General features: G+C 43.2%; 1 protein-coding gene across 1 annotated transcript in view; it reads left to right on the top strand.

Moving 5' to 3' along the window:
• The window catches only part of gabbr1b (gamma-aminobutyric acid (GABA) B receptor, 1b), a 654,324-nt gene that overhangs the window by 366,295 nt on the left and 273,255 nt on the right, over window positions 1-14,774 (top strand). The window contains exons 10-11 of the mRNA XM_055157144.1: window positions 6,198-6,263; window positions 8,986-9,177. Coding sequence (XP_055013119.1) covers window positions 6,198-6,263; window positions 8,986-9,177 — 258 coding nt within the window. The remainder of the gene's footprint in view (window positions 1-6,197; window positions 6,264-8,985; window positions 9,178-14,774) is intronic.

The following is a 14,774-nucleotide window of genomic DNA, read 5'->3' as shown; positions in this document are numbered from 1 at the left end:
TGGAGAAGAGCGACTTATAGCACGGTACTTCCAGGGCAAGGTAAAAGATCACATGAGTCAAAAGGTAAATAATTTGATAATGAAAATAAATAACAGTGGTGTTTGACACGTCTTAATATTTGAACAAATAAAGAATAATAATTTTCTGACTTATTACGGTGAACACAAATATTCTGGCATTACCGTCAGCTGCGGCACCTTTAATATAAAACTATCTGCATGACATCCCTTTATCGTCCTCGTAAAAGAAACGTCCATGAGTCAGATGATACAGAAGTGGTCACATCCTCTGCTTTACTTTACCTTTAAAAACTTTCATAAACGTGGAGTCTGTCCTTGTGTCCAGTCCTTGTAAAACCACTCACAGCTCACTCCACTCTCTGCACAAGAATGAAGTATCAGACACAGATCTGAGTGAAGTCAGGTGTGTAAAAACGGATTCATAAAAGGACGTATTTTTAACTTTTTTACGTTTTATTATGTTTTCAAGAATGATTCAAAGCAGGAATGCAGGACTTATGGTGCGTTCAGACCGGAGCGTTAAGGTGTTTATTTTACACGTAAAGTTTATGTGAACATGTTTCTGTGTTTTTGAGGCGCGTTAAAATCAGGGACGATTATCCAGTGATGTTATTACCCAGAAGAAGAAGAAAGAGAAAGACCTGGGGACAAACAAAGACCAGAACAACAAATCTACGCCGCGTCATTATCAGATTACAAATATAAACACGCCGCAACTGATGAGCTGAACCAGGACTGAATCAGGTCTAAATCAGGACTGAACCAGGACTGAACCAGGACTGAACCAGGACTGAACCAGGACTGAACCAGGACTGAACCAAGACTCAACCAAGACGGAACCAGGACTGAACCAGGACAGGACCAGGACTGAACCAGGACTGAACCAAGAATGAACCAGGACTGAACCAGGACTGAACTAAACCAGGACTGAACCAGGACTGAACCAGGACTGAACAAAGACTCAACCAAGACGGAACCAGGACTGAACCAGGACGGGACCAGGACTGAACCAGCATTGAAGCAGTACTAAACCAGGACTCAACCAGGTCTAAACCAGGACTGAATCAGGTCTAAACCAGGACTAAAGCAGCACTCAACCAGGACTTAACCAGGACTCAACCAGGACTGAGCCAAGACTGAGCCAAGACTCAACCAGGACTGAACCAAAACCGAACCAGGTTTAAACCAAGAATGAACCAGGACTAAACCAGGACTAAACCAGGACTGAATCAGAACTGAATCAGAACTGAATCAGGACTGAACCAGGACTGAACTACGACTGAACCAGGACTAAACCAGGACTAAACCAGGACGGGACCAGGACGGGACCAGGACGGGACCAGGATTGAACTACGACTGAACCAGGTCTAAACCAGGACTAAACCAGGACTAAAACCAGGTCTAAACCAGGACTAAACCAGGACTAAACCAGGACTAAACCAGGACGGGACCAGGATTGAACTACGACTGAATCAGGTCTAAACCAGGACTCAACCAGGACTAAAACCAGGTCTAAACCAGGACTAAACCAGAGCTGAACCAAGAATAAACCAGGACTGAACCAGGACTCATCCCGGACTAAACCCGGACTAAACCAGGACTGAACCAGTAGTTTAGATCTGTATACATTTATACAAATCTAAACCACAGGACGAACAGTTTTTATGCAGAACAACAGAGATTTTGTTGTTTGTGGAGGAAATTATGATCGTCTACTTCGAAAAACGCGGCTTTGATTTTTGATTGCCGCTTTTGATTTTCGATTCACCTCGCATCTTTAGTTTAGACGTCGTCGCTCTACGTTCGGTCGTGATTATTGGACCTTTTTTAAAACAGCAAGAGCCCGGGCTGCGTTTCCTCTTACTCAACTTTTCTATCAGACTTCTTTGCTTCAGTTGGTTGGTGCAGAGCGAGTGTGTGTGTGTGTGTGTGTGTGTGTGTGTGCGTGTGTGTGCGTGTGTGTGTGTGTGTGTGTGTGTGTGCGTTCATACCGGCTCTACACTCTCGGTTCTTTGTGTGTGTGGGAAAGTCTCTCCTCTCAGCTGGACTCTGACTCCGTGTGATTGTGGAGCACTAGAGCAGCAGGTCTGAGCCGAACACTCGCTGGAACTTTTAAAAGGCTAAAGTCCCGATTCTTCAAAAGTGCATTGTGTAACTTTTCTGGTGGAGGGTCTGTGACTTTCTTGTTTCCAAGGATACGTCATTGCTCCGCCTGGAATGTTCCACAGTGTGAGATTAAACAACTCCAGTTTACATTTATTCAACTAGAGGTGGTTTTATAGCGCAAAAATACCTCTCAGTGTCGGGAAGGTGACTTTTAAAATGTATTCCCCTACAGATTACAGATTACATACCCCAAAATGTAGTTTGTAACATAATCCATTAAATTACTTAAAGTGAGTAATGTAATCTGAATACTTTGGATTACTTGATATTGTCCTGCTTTTTAGAACTACATGAATGTAACGACCAGATCCTGAAAAATTCATGTTTGTTCTCTTCAAATTGTCTGTTGAGCCCAAGTCTCCATGAACAGACTTTTTTATTTTCTGTAGAGAAGCAAAGACCTGGAAATCTGAACATAAAATGTCTTGTTTTATCTGCTAAAAGAGAATAAAAAAGCCCAATCTTTCCATAACCAGATTAAAAATATTGTTGATATAGAAATTATTTTTATCTGAGATCACTGCTGCTTTAAATTATGTCCACCTGTTAGTGTCATATTGTTTATTTAAAAAAATAATAAATCACTTTCAGTACAAACATAAAGGCGCCAGCCCAGTAAAAATCATTAGTATTTGATGTTTTTTACTCAAAATGATGCAGAATCAGATTATTAACGTTAACAAGACATTTACGTGGCTCTTACTGCGCGTGTTCTGTTTGAGTGAAATTACAGAAATAAAATAAAACTAGAAAAGCACTCAGAGAGCGCAGACCTCCGCCAAGGACTACCCCCATTTTTTATATAAATTGCGATAAAATCAGTCTTCTGGATCAGATCCGGATCAGCCTTTGGAACATGAAAGAGGATCCCATTGTCCATCCCTGAGTCAAATTTCATGTTGTTTGGTCAATAATTAACTGAGATATTGAGAAACAAAATTTTTAGCCCCATTTACCACAATGTTAACTAAAATTTCAAAGTGATCCAGAATCCAGGATTTCTTCCGGATCAGCCCCAAAATGAAAGCAGTCCTTTTCACATTTCCAACAAATCCTGAAAATTTCATCAAAATTGGTCCATAACTTTTTGAGTTATGTTGCTAACAGACAAACAGACAAACAAACAAACAAACAAACAGACAAACAAAGAAACAAACAAACAGACAAACAAACAGACAAATGCTGGCAAAAACATAACCTCCTTGGCGGAGGTAATAACAACATTTTTAAAAAGGGATATAGCCCAAAATATTTATTTCAACAAAGTAACTGTAATCAATTACAGTTACTCATAATTTGTACTCTGATTACATAACGTACATGTAATCTGTTACTCCCCAACACTGTGTTTATTTGATGATGGTCTGAACAGAAGACGCAAAAAGTGGCGTCGCGTCTTCACTTTTTACTCCGTGTTTAGACGAGTGTTTCTGCCGACGGTGACGCAAAAGTGTGTGGAATTCGATTGTGTGTTTGTATTTAAAGCAACAAGTGCATCTTTTTTACATAGAGAAGTTTTTACGCCACAAATTTTCATCAGCTCCTCCTTCCACAAAGTTGTTCCACCATCGACTGGTTCTCCAGTAAAAAACATACGTTTTTTACTTGAATTCTAACGTAACGTTATCACCACATGTAACGTCATGTGGTGATACAGGAAGTGCTCCACTTTGGGGTTTTTTCAGCCCTGGAAATGTCAAACTCCACTGAACTAAAGGTAAAAAAGGAGCTGTTCAGTAGAAAACTACAGCTTCATGACATCACAAGGTGGAACAGAGCATTTTGAGCTTTGGAAATGTAGACAGACTCAAACATGTGTGAATGAAACAAAACTCAACTCCAGGTCTGTTTTTGAGGAGGAAACAGCAGAAAATAACAAATATTGAATTGCTGCAATATCAAATAAAACCCCACAGAGTGTTTCTATTCCATTTGCAGGAGGTGATATTCTCTTCTGTCTCTCTGGGGGAGCTGGTTTGTTCAGGTGGTCCCTGCGTCTCTGGGGGTTCTGTAAACTCCTCTGGTTCTGGCTCGGTGTGGGGGTGTGATGGGACGTGGGCGGATGCTGGTGCTGTTATTGTCTCACCTGCGTTGGGGCGTCCGGGGAGCAGCTCTCTGTGGGGCTCTTACATCCACTCGTCCCCCTCCCCCTCCTCCTCCTCCTCCTCTTCCTCCTTCTTCACCGGGTTTTATCTGCCCCTCTGTCTATCGCAGAGTCAGTGAGCCACGGGAGACTGAAGGGACGTCTGCCTCTACCATCTTTAAAGTTGTTTTACCTTGTTTTGCCGTTGTCACGATACTAAAAGACCTTATATAACCATATTTTTCAGACTATAAGTTGCATCGGATTATAAGGAGCATTAAGTAAAACAAACGGACGACACTTGAGACTGATCCTTTAGTCCAGGCGTCCACGATCCATCGGCAGATCGAGGAGTAATTCGCCCGGCGTTGCCTCTCTGTCTTGGTGAATGTGGATTATGAATGTGAATGTGGGCGGATCATTTAAGTTTGTTGTTTTTTTTACTTCCTACGAGGACGACTCAAATATACACTGAGTAATAAAGTGTTTAATTCAGCTTTGAGCACATTTGTTTACGTTTTACCTTACCAGCCATCACCCTGAGTTTGATGATAATAATAGAACTTCTCTCATTAACCCTTCGATATACTGTTAATGCTGTTTAGTGATCAAATTTGCACTATTTTGGTTGTTTCACTGCATTTTGTTTGTATTGCAGTTGCACATTTTTTCCTGCAAAGAGTGTTTTAGTCCCCATTCTGTAATGAGTGTTCCTTAAGTTAGAAGATTGCAAAAATAAAGCTGTCTGGAACTATAAATATGATCACTTTTGTTGTTGTTATTTACGTTCATGTTGGGAGATCCTGCTCTTTTCTCGGACCAAGCATGTAGATCTTTGTCTGAAAAAGGTTGGTGACCACTGCTCTAGACAATTAGAAAATGACAATAGAATTTCAACATTACGTAGAACATTTTCATGGAGAAAAGCACTGGACGGACAAAAGCTCCACAATGCAGCTTTATAATTAAAGGTTGTATAGAGGATTTTTTAAAGGGAAGAGAAATACAGCGACAGTCCTTGTGCGCGTTCAGAATTACTGTTGAAGTTTCCTGTCTAGAAGTAATTCAGCGACCGACGCGTCTGTTTTTAGACCCTTCATCTGCTTCAGTCGCGCCATCGCTGGACGAGATCTCCAAGAATCACCTCAGTTTGACTTTGCTACTTTTCCACTTCTCTTCTTCTTTCAGCGACCTCAAAAACTGACTTTCTTTTGCGGTGAACCGGTCGTGGATTCTCGTCCGCCGTCGCGACAAACTTTGTGCGAAATGCGAGGAAGCGACACTTCGAAAAAGCCTCTAAGAACCGCTGCGTAAACCACGTAATCCCCGACGAGTCAGTTATACTAGGGAGTTTGATTGACAACCTAACAGCCAATAGAAAATGAGGGAGCCTCGTTTTCTATTGGCTGATGTTTATCTGGCCTCACTACGTCCACAGTTGATAGATTTTCGTTCTTTTTTTTTTTTTTTGGTCATCATAATTACAAAGCTGCTGCGTCTCTGTAATGGTATTTTAATCTTTCACTGACAGTTTGAAACTAAAAAAAAATCCTCCATACAACCTTTAAGCACGAATCATCGAATCGCACCAATCTGTTCCCCGCGCAGTCCCCAAAATGTCCAAATCGGTGCTTCTTGTATGATCTACGGTCTCCAGTATCCTCCAGAACCAGCGGAAAGAGCCACAAATTACAGTCCTTGATTTGACAAACGACGAGCCCGTACTCCTCGCTTCCTCCCCTCGTTTCCTTCCCTCGCCTCCTCGCCTCCTCTCCCCTTATCCCCAGCGTGGCGGCCATGTTGTGTTGGCTCAGATTAATTGTGCGTCTGAATGGTGAAAGGAGGATGTTTCCCGCTGTGGGCTCTGCAGTTCTAACCCTTTTGCTAATTTTTTTTCTTTTTCTTTTTTTTCCCCTTCTGCTTCTAGCGCCAAGACGCCAGGATCATCGTCGGGCTCTTCTACGAGACGGAGGCCAGGAAGGTCTTCTGTGAGGTAATTATAGTTAACGTTTTGTAATTTGCTACACAATGAGCTGGATTCAAATGGACGTGTATTTTAAGTGAGTTGGTGCGGCTCTGGGTGAGGTCCGGGCCACTCGAGTTAATCAAATAAGTCGCATTCGATTTGGTATCTTAATTTTACATGGCACGTTCCGGTTATTAGCGTCACTCGGCGGTAATTTGGGGCGACTATAAGAGAGTTGAGTCATATTTCGCGAAGTCGGTTTGAGCAGAGTTACATCAGTGTTGGAGATTTTACGCGCGCAGTGTTTCTCGAGCGAAAAAATTAGGTCCTATGTTACAAAAAAAATGACTCTTATGAGCTTTAGAGTTTCATAATATGGCATTAAACCTTTATATCTTCATGGAGACCGAACCAGACCAAGTTACAGGTCAGATCTGTGGAGAGGCGACAGTCAGAATGTCTGTTTTTGTAAGTATTTTTGAGCTATAAAACCACTTGTAACTGAATAAATGTAAGGTAGAGCTGTTTAATGTTTACATGAGAGCTTTAATTCCGGTTAAAAATATAATAAAATAAAAATAAATTCTGCTTTAAAAAGACCATGTAAACACTTAATTCCTAATGATTATTCAGAATTAAACTTAAATCCGAATTAAGTGGGTGGTTTATTCAGATTTTAAAGTGGAATTTATTCCGCAATCATGTAAACGTTTATTCCGCTTAAAAACTTATTCCGGTCGTTCAGCACATGCACGTTGGATCACACTTCTGATGCGATGACGCACAATGTGGTGAAAAAGTTTGCATCATGTTTGTGTCTCCGAATCCCTGTTTCCCGTTGCCTATGGGCCCAGTCCAGCAGAAGTAAACAACAAGGCCAAAAATTCAAGTTAATGCATCTGATATAAAAATGTATTGAACAGATACATATGTACTCTAGTTTATGAAACTGTTGACCTTTTTTCTGTACCATTTTTGGTTCTAAAGTTCCATACATGTTTTAAACAGACCATGTATGAAACATGGAACAAAAATTATTTTCCCAAATTTCAAAGATCTGAAAATCATGTAAATAAATGGATGTATTTCATCATATCTTGTGTTATTCCATCTTTGAACTGTTGATGAAGGTACATGATTTTTCAAAAAAAATGTATTTAAAATGATAAAAATTTGCTTGGAAGGACTGACATGTTTTATAGAAACAGTTTCCTTTCATTTTTAAGTAATATTAAAATATTTGGAAGAAAAAAGCGACAAATGATGTAAAATCCTGCACCTTCTACTTGTACAATTTTCCCTCCGTTACTTTTCCCTCCGTTACCATGACCTTTCTTAATAAAAAATCTCATGAGTCAAAAAGTAAGAGGTTTTTCAACCTAATCTTGTACCATATGGTAGAAAACTATATGAAGCAAATATTCAAACCAGTTTGTTAAGGATATGTAAGTGAGAACCAAGAGTTATCACTGTTTGGATTTATTGCCCCAAAAGTGCTGCATATTTCATTCCCTTCCGTTACCAACATGAGTTTTTTAATTTTTTTTGTCAACAACTTGAAAGAATATCACAGGTTTAACTTGACCCTGTTGGAGTGTAACTCTTTCCTACATTCTGATACTTTACTTATTTCAATAGTTCCTCTAGTTTCTGAATAAGAGACATTTGAATGTACAAAATCTGCCCCTGTTTCCCTCCGTTACCACTTGACTGGACCCATATGTAATTGTGAAACGTACTGAGTAACACATCGTTAACACCGCGAGCCGTCCTCATCTGAAGTTATCATCATGAACTCATAAAACAGCAGCACGTGGCCGAGAACTTGAATGAATCAATATTGTTACTGTCAGTGTCACAGACCTCTGACCCTCTGACCCTCTGACCCTCTGACCCTCCGACCCTCTGACCCTCTGACCCTCTGACCCTCTGACCCTCTGACCCTCGACCCTGACCCTGACCCTCTGACCCTCCGACCCTGACCCTGACCCTCCGACCCTCTGACCCTCCGACCCTCTGACCCTCTGACCCTCTGACCCTCTGACCCTCTGACCCTCTGACCCTCTGACCCTCTGACCCTCTGACCTCTGACCCTCTGACCCTCTGACCCTTGACCCCCCTGACCCTCTGACCCTCCGACCCTCCGACCCCCCTGACCCTCTGACCCTCCGACCCTCTGACCCTCCGACCCTCTGACCCTCTGACCCTCTGACCCTCGACCCTCCGACCTCCTCTGACCCTGACCCTCCGACCCTCCGACCCTCTGCTCCTCCGACCTCCGACCCCCTGACCCTCTGACCCTCCGACCCTCCGACCCTCCGACCCTCCGACCCTCCGACCCTCCGACCCCCTGACCCTCTGACCCTCCGACCCCTGACCGACCCTGACTGACCCTCTGACCTCTGACCCCCTGACCCCCTGACCCTCTGACCCTCCGACCCTCCGACCCCCTGACCCTCTGACCCTCTGACCCTCCGACCCTCTGACCCTCTGACCCTCTGACCCTCCGACCCTCCGACCCTCTGACCCTCTGACCCTCTGACCCCCTGACCCTCTGACCTCTGACCCTCTGACCCTCTGACCCTCTGACCCTGACCCTCCGACCCTCTGACCCTCTGACCCTCCGACCCTCCTGACCCTCTGACCCTCCGACCCTCTGACCCTCTGACCCTCTGACCCTCCGACCCTCCGACCTCTGACCCTCCGACCCTCTGACCCTCTGACCCTCCGCTCTGTCCGTCTCGCGCAGGTTTACAAGGAGAAGTTGTTCGGGAAGAAGTACGTGTGGTTCCTGATCGGCTGGTACGCAGACAACTGGTTCAAAATCAAAGATCCGGCCATAAACTGCACCGTGGAGCAGATGACCGAGGCCGTGCAGGGTCACGTCACCACGGAGATCGTCATGCTCAACCCGGAGACGGTCAGAGGAGCCTCCAACCTGGTGAGGAGACAAACACAGACCGATACAGACCGATACAGACCAAAACAGACCAACACAGACCAACACAGACCAACACAGACCAAGACAGACCAAGACAGACCAAGACAGACCAACAGACAGACCAAGACAGACCGATACAGACCAGTACAGACCAGTACAGACCAACACAGACCAAACAGACCAAACACAGACCAACACAGACCAAACACAGACCAACACAGACCAGCACAGACCAGCACAGACCAACACAGACCAACACAGACCAAGACAGACCAACACAGACCAACACAGACCAACACAGACCAACACAGACCAAACAGAACAAGCACAGACCAAGACAGACCAAGACAGACCAAAGACAGACCAAGACAGACCAACACAGACCAACACAGACAGACCAAGACGACCAAAGACACAGACCAACACAGACCAAACAGACAAGACCAAGACAGACCAAGACAGACCAACAGACAGACCAACACAGACCAACACAGACCAAGACAGACTAAGACAGACCCAACACAAACCAGCACAGACCAACACAGACCAATACAGACCAAAACAGACCAACACAGACCAAGACAGACTAAGACAAACCAACACAGACCAACACAGACCAAGACAGACTAAGACAGACTAAGACAGACTAAGACAGACCAACACAGACCAACACAGACCTACACAGACCAATACAGACCAATACAGACCAAAACAGACCAAGACAGACCAACACAGACCAAGACAGACTAAGACAGACCAAGACAGACCAAGACAGACCAACACAGACCAACACAGACCAAGACAGACTAAGACAGACCAACACAAACCAGCACAGACCAACACAGACCAATACAGACCAAAACAGACAAGAGACAGACCAACACAGACCAAGACAGACCAACATAGACCAACACAGACCAAGACAGACTAAGACAGACCAACACAGACCAACACAGACTAAGACAGACTAAGACAGACCAACACAGACCAACACAGACCAACACAGACCTACACAGACCTACACAGACCTACACCAGACAAGACAGACTAAGACAGACTAAGACAGACAAGACTAAGACAGACAACACAGACTAAGACAGACTAAGACAGACCAACACAGACCAACACAGACCAACACAGACCAACACAGACCAAGACAGACTAAGACAGACTAAGACAGACCAACACAGACTGATACAGACCAACACAGACCTACACAGACCTACACAGACCTACACAGACCGATACAGACCTACACAGACCTACACAGACCAACACAGACCAACACAGACCAGCACAGAACAACACAGACCAGCACAGACCAACACAGACCAGCACAGACCAGCACAGACCAGCACAGACCAACACAGACCAGCACAGACCGACACAGACCGACACAGACCAACACAGACCGACACAGACCGACACAGACCAACACAGACCAGCACAGACCAACACAGACCAACACAGACCAGCACAGACCAACACAGACCAGCACAGACCAACACAGACCAAGACAGACCAAGACAGGCCGACACAGACCGACACAGAGTCGTCTTTGTAAACCTTTGTCCATAACTGGGGTGTTCTACATGTATCTCTAATGGTGAAATGTTTAGGAGTTTTCTCTACATATTGGGGTTGTGTTTTTTACCTAACAAAAGTGCACAAACCCATTTGTTTTTGTCACGACGGGCATTTAGTTTGGGAAATGTGCAGAGGCTGGTAAATAAACTGCCACCGCCAAACCAGTAAGAGAAAGTGACTGCAGTTAGGAACTTGAAAAATAAGTTTAAACATCCTGCCTTTTCTTCACGTCGAGCAGTTTTGTGTAAAGTAAAGTGCAGTACTTTTTGCTTGGTCTATTTTATCTGTAAATGAACAATAATCAGATAAAACGGGGATTGATTTATAAAAAAAAAACATTGATATAAATGTGCCAAAATACGAATAAAAGTAGAAAATAGATGGTCTTGATTTGGTCTCGATGAGCCGTGGTCAGTGTTGGGGAGTAACAGATTACATGTACCGGAGTAATCAGAGTACTAATTATGAGTAACTGTATTTAGTTGACAGTTACTGTTTCAGTGAGTGGTAATTGGATTACAGTTACTTGTTGAAATAAATGGATTACATGGAGGTATTTTCCTGTTTTCACATTTGGGGCTATATCCCTTTTTTTTTTCTCTCGGTGATTACACTCATTACCGAACAGGTCGAAACCAGGACTAAACCAGGACTAAAGCAGGACTAAACCAGGACTAAAACCAGGACTAAACCAGGACTAAACTAGGTCGAAACCAGGACTAAACCAGGACTAAACTAGGTTGAAACCAGGACTAAACCAGGACTAAAGCAGGACTAAAACCAGGACTAAACAGGACTAAAACCAGGACTAAACCAGGACTAAACTAGGTTGAAACCAGGACTAAACCAGGACTAAAGCAGGACTAAAACCAGGACTAAAGCAGGACTAAAACCAGGACTAAACTAGGTCAAAACCAGGACTAAATCAGGACTAAACCAGGACTAAAGCAGGACTAAAACCAGGACTAAACCAGGTCTAAACCAGGACTAAACCAGGACTAAACTAGGTCGAAACCAGGACTAAACCAGGACTAAAACAGGACTAAACCAGGACCAAACCAGGTCTAAACCAGGACTAAAGCAGGACTAAAACCAGGACTAAACTAGGTCGAAACCAGGACTAAACCAGGACTAAACTAGGTTGAAACCAGGACTAAACCAGGACTAAACCAGATCTAAACCAGGTCTAAACCAGGACTAAACCAGGTCTAAACCAGGACTAAACCAGGACTAAAACCAGGACCAAACCAGGAAAACCAAAAACCAGGACTAAACCAGGACTAAACCAGGACTAAACCAGGTCTAAAACAAAATTTAACAGGACTAAATCATGCTGTGTGGACGTGTCTCTTCTTCTTCTATCAATAATATTTTTAATTTGGTTCAGTAAAGTCTGGACTTTTTATTTTCTTTTATCAGACAAAACTTCTCATGTGAAGATTTCCTCGTCTTTGCTTCTCTACAGCAAATCAAGTAATCCAAAGTAATCAGATTACATTACTCACTTTAAGTAATTTAATGGATTCTGTTACAAACTACATTCTGGGGTGTGTAATCTGTAATCTGTAGGGGAACACTGGCCATGGTCTTGGTCTCAGTCTCAGTCTTGACCCTCAAAGGTCTTGGTCTTGTCTCGGACTCGGGACCCTGTAGACTTGGACAGATTTTGGTCTTGACTATAACACTGGTAAAAATACATATTATTTCCCGTGTGCGCGGCTCCTCCGGGCGGCGTTTTAAAGCGGGCGTCTCTGGTGGGTTTGTGTGTGTGTTTGTTTACACACAGGACCAACCCACCGAGCTGTTTGTTTAGCTCAGTGTAATTACACAGAGAAGCACATGGGCGGATCAATAACAACAATTATATTTTTTTATCGCGCTCCTTGTTTCAGAGCACGAGTTAACGGATCAGATCAACCAGGTCTAAACCAGGTCTGTAACAGGACTAAACCAGGTCTAAACCAAGTCTGTAACAGGACTAAACCAGGTCTAAACCAAGGTCTGTAACAGGACTAAACCAAACCAGGTCAGGACTAAACCAGGTCTAAACTGTAACAGGACTAAAACAGGTCTAAACCAGGTCTAAACCAGGTCTAAACCAGGTCTTAACCGGAACTAAAACAGGACTAAAACAGGTCTAAACCAGGTCTAAAACAGGTCTAAATCAAGTCTAAAACAGGGCTAAATCAGGTCTAAACCAGGACTAAGTCAGGTCTAAAACAGGACTAAACCAGGTCTAAACCAGGACTAAAATAGGACTAAACCAGGTCTAAACCAGGTCTAAATCAGGGCTAACCCAGGTCTAAACCAGGTCTGTAACAGGACTAAACCAGATCTAAACCAGGTCTGTAACAGGACTAAACCAGGTCTAAACCAGGTCTGTAACAGGACTAAACCAGGTCTAAACCAGGTCTGTAACAGGACTAAACCAGGTCTAAACCAGGTCTGTAACAGGACTAAACCAGGTCTAAACCAGGTCTGTAACAGGACTAAACCAGGTCTAAACCAGGTCTGTAACAGGACTAAAACAGGACTAAACCAGGTCTAAACCAGGTCTAAACCAGGTCTTAACCGGAACTAAAACAGGACTAAAACAGGTCTAAACCAGGTCTAAACCAGGACTAAACCAGGTCTAAACCGGGACTAAAACAGGTCTAAATCAAGTCTAAAACAGGGCTAAATCAGGTCTAAACCAGGACTAAGTCAGGTCTAAAACAGGACTAAACCAAGACTAAAATAGGACAAAACCAGGTCTAAACCAGGACTAAAATAGGACTAAACCAGGTCTAAACCAGGTCTAAACCGGGACTAAAACAAGACTAAACCAAGTCTTATCATGTACAGGACATACGAAGGAATCTAAATTGTGTTTCTCTTTATCTCGAGTGCACAGAAAGTAATGGTTGGATCCAATTTGTGACATCATGAGGTGGTTCTGATGCTTTTCTTATCAGTGACCACGAAAATAAATAAGAAAATAATCTTCCGAGTATCACCAGATCTAAACCAGGTCTGTAACAGGACTAAACCAGGTCTAAACCAGGTCTGTAACAGGACTAAAACAGGACTAAAACAGGACTAAACCAGGTCTAAACCAGGTCTAAACCAGGTCTTAACCGGAACTAAAACAGGTCTAAAACAGGGCTAAATCAGGTCTAAACCGGGACTAAAATAGGACTAAACCAGGTCTAAACCGGGACTAAAACAAGACTAAACCAAGTCTTATCATGTACAGGACATACGAAGGAATCTAAATTGTGTTTCTCTTTATCTCGAGTGCACAGAAAGTAATGGTTGGATCCAATTTGTGACATCATGAGGTGGTTCTTATGCTTTTCTTATCAGTGACCACGAAAATAAATAAGAAAATAATCTTCCGAGTATCACCAGATCTAAACCAGGTCTGTAACAGGACTAAACCAGGTCTAAACCAGGTCTGTAACAGGACTAAACCAGGTCTGTAACAGGACTAAACCAGGTCTGTAACAGGACTAAAACAGGACTAAACCAGATCTAAACCAGGTCTGTAACAGGACTAAACCAGGTCTAAACCAGGTCTAAACCAGGTCTGTAACAGGACTAAACCAGATCTAAACCAGGTCTGTAACAGGACTAAACCAGGTCTAAACCTGGACTAAACCAGGTCTAAACCAGGACTAAAATAGGACTACACCAGGTCTAAAACAGGACTAAACCAGGTCTAAACCAGGCCTAAACCGGGACTAAAACAAGACTGAACCAAGTCTAAAACAGGATTAAACATGACTTAATCAGGTCTGAAATAGAACTAAACCAGGACTAAACCAAGTCTAAAACATGACTAAACCAGGTCTAAACCAGGACTAAAATACAGTAGGACTAAACCTGGACTAAACCAGGTCTAAAACAGGACTAAACCAGGTCTAAACCATGACTAAACCAGGACTAAACCAGGTCTAAACCAGGTCTAAACCAGGTCTAAACCAGGACTAAACCAGGTCTAAACCAGGTCTAAACCAGGTCTAAACCAG

This window comes from Boleophthalmus pectinirostris, unplaced genomic scaffold (genome assembly GCF_026225935.1).
Source record: "Boleophthalmus pectinirostris isolate CB_2022bp ecotype Guang Dong unplaced genomic scaffold, ASM2622593v1 HiC_scaffold_21, whole genome shotgun sequence".
NCBI classification, from domain to species: domain Eukaryota; kingdom Metazoa; phylum Chordata; class Actinopteri; order Gobiiformes; family Gobiidae; genus Boleophthalmus; species Boleophthalmus pectinirostris.
The sequence above is the reverse complement of the archived record's forward strand: the minus strand, read 5'-3'. Positions and strand labels throughout refer to the sequence as shown.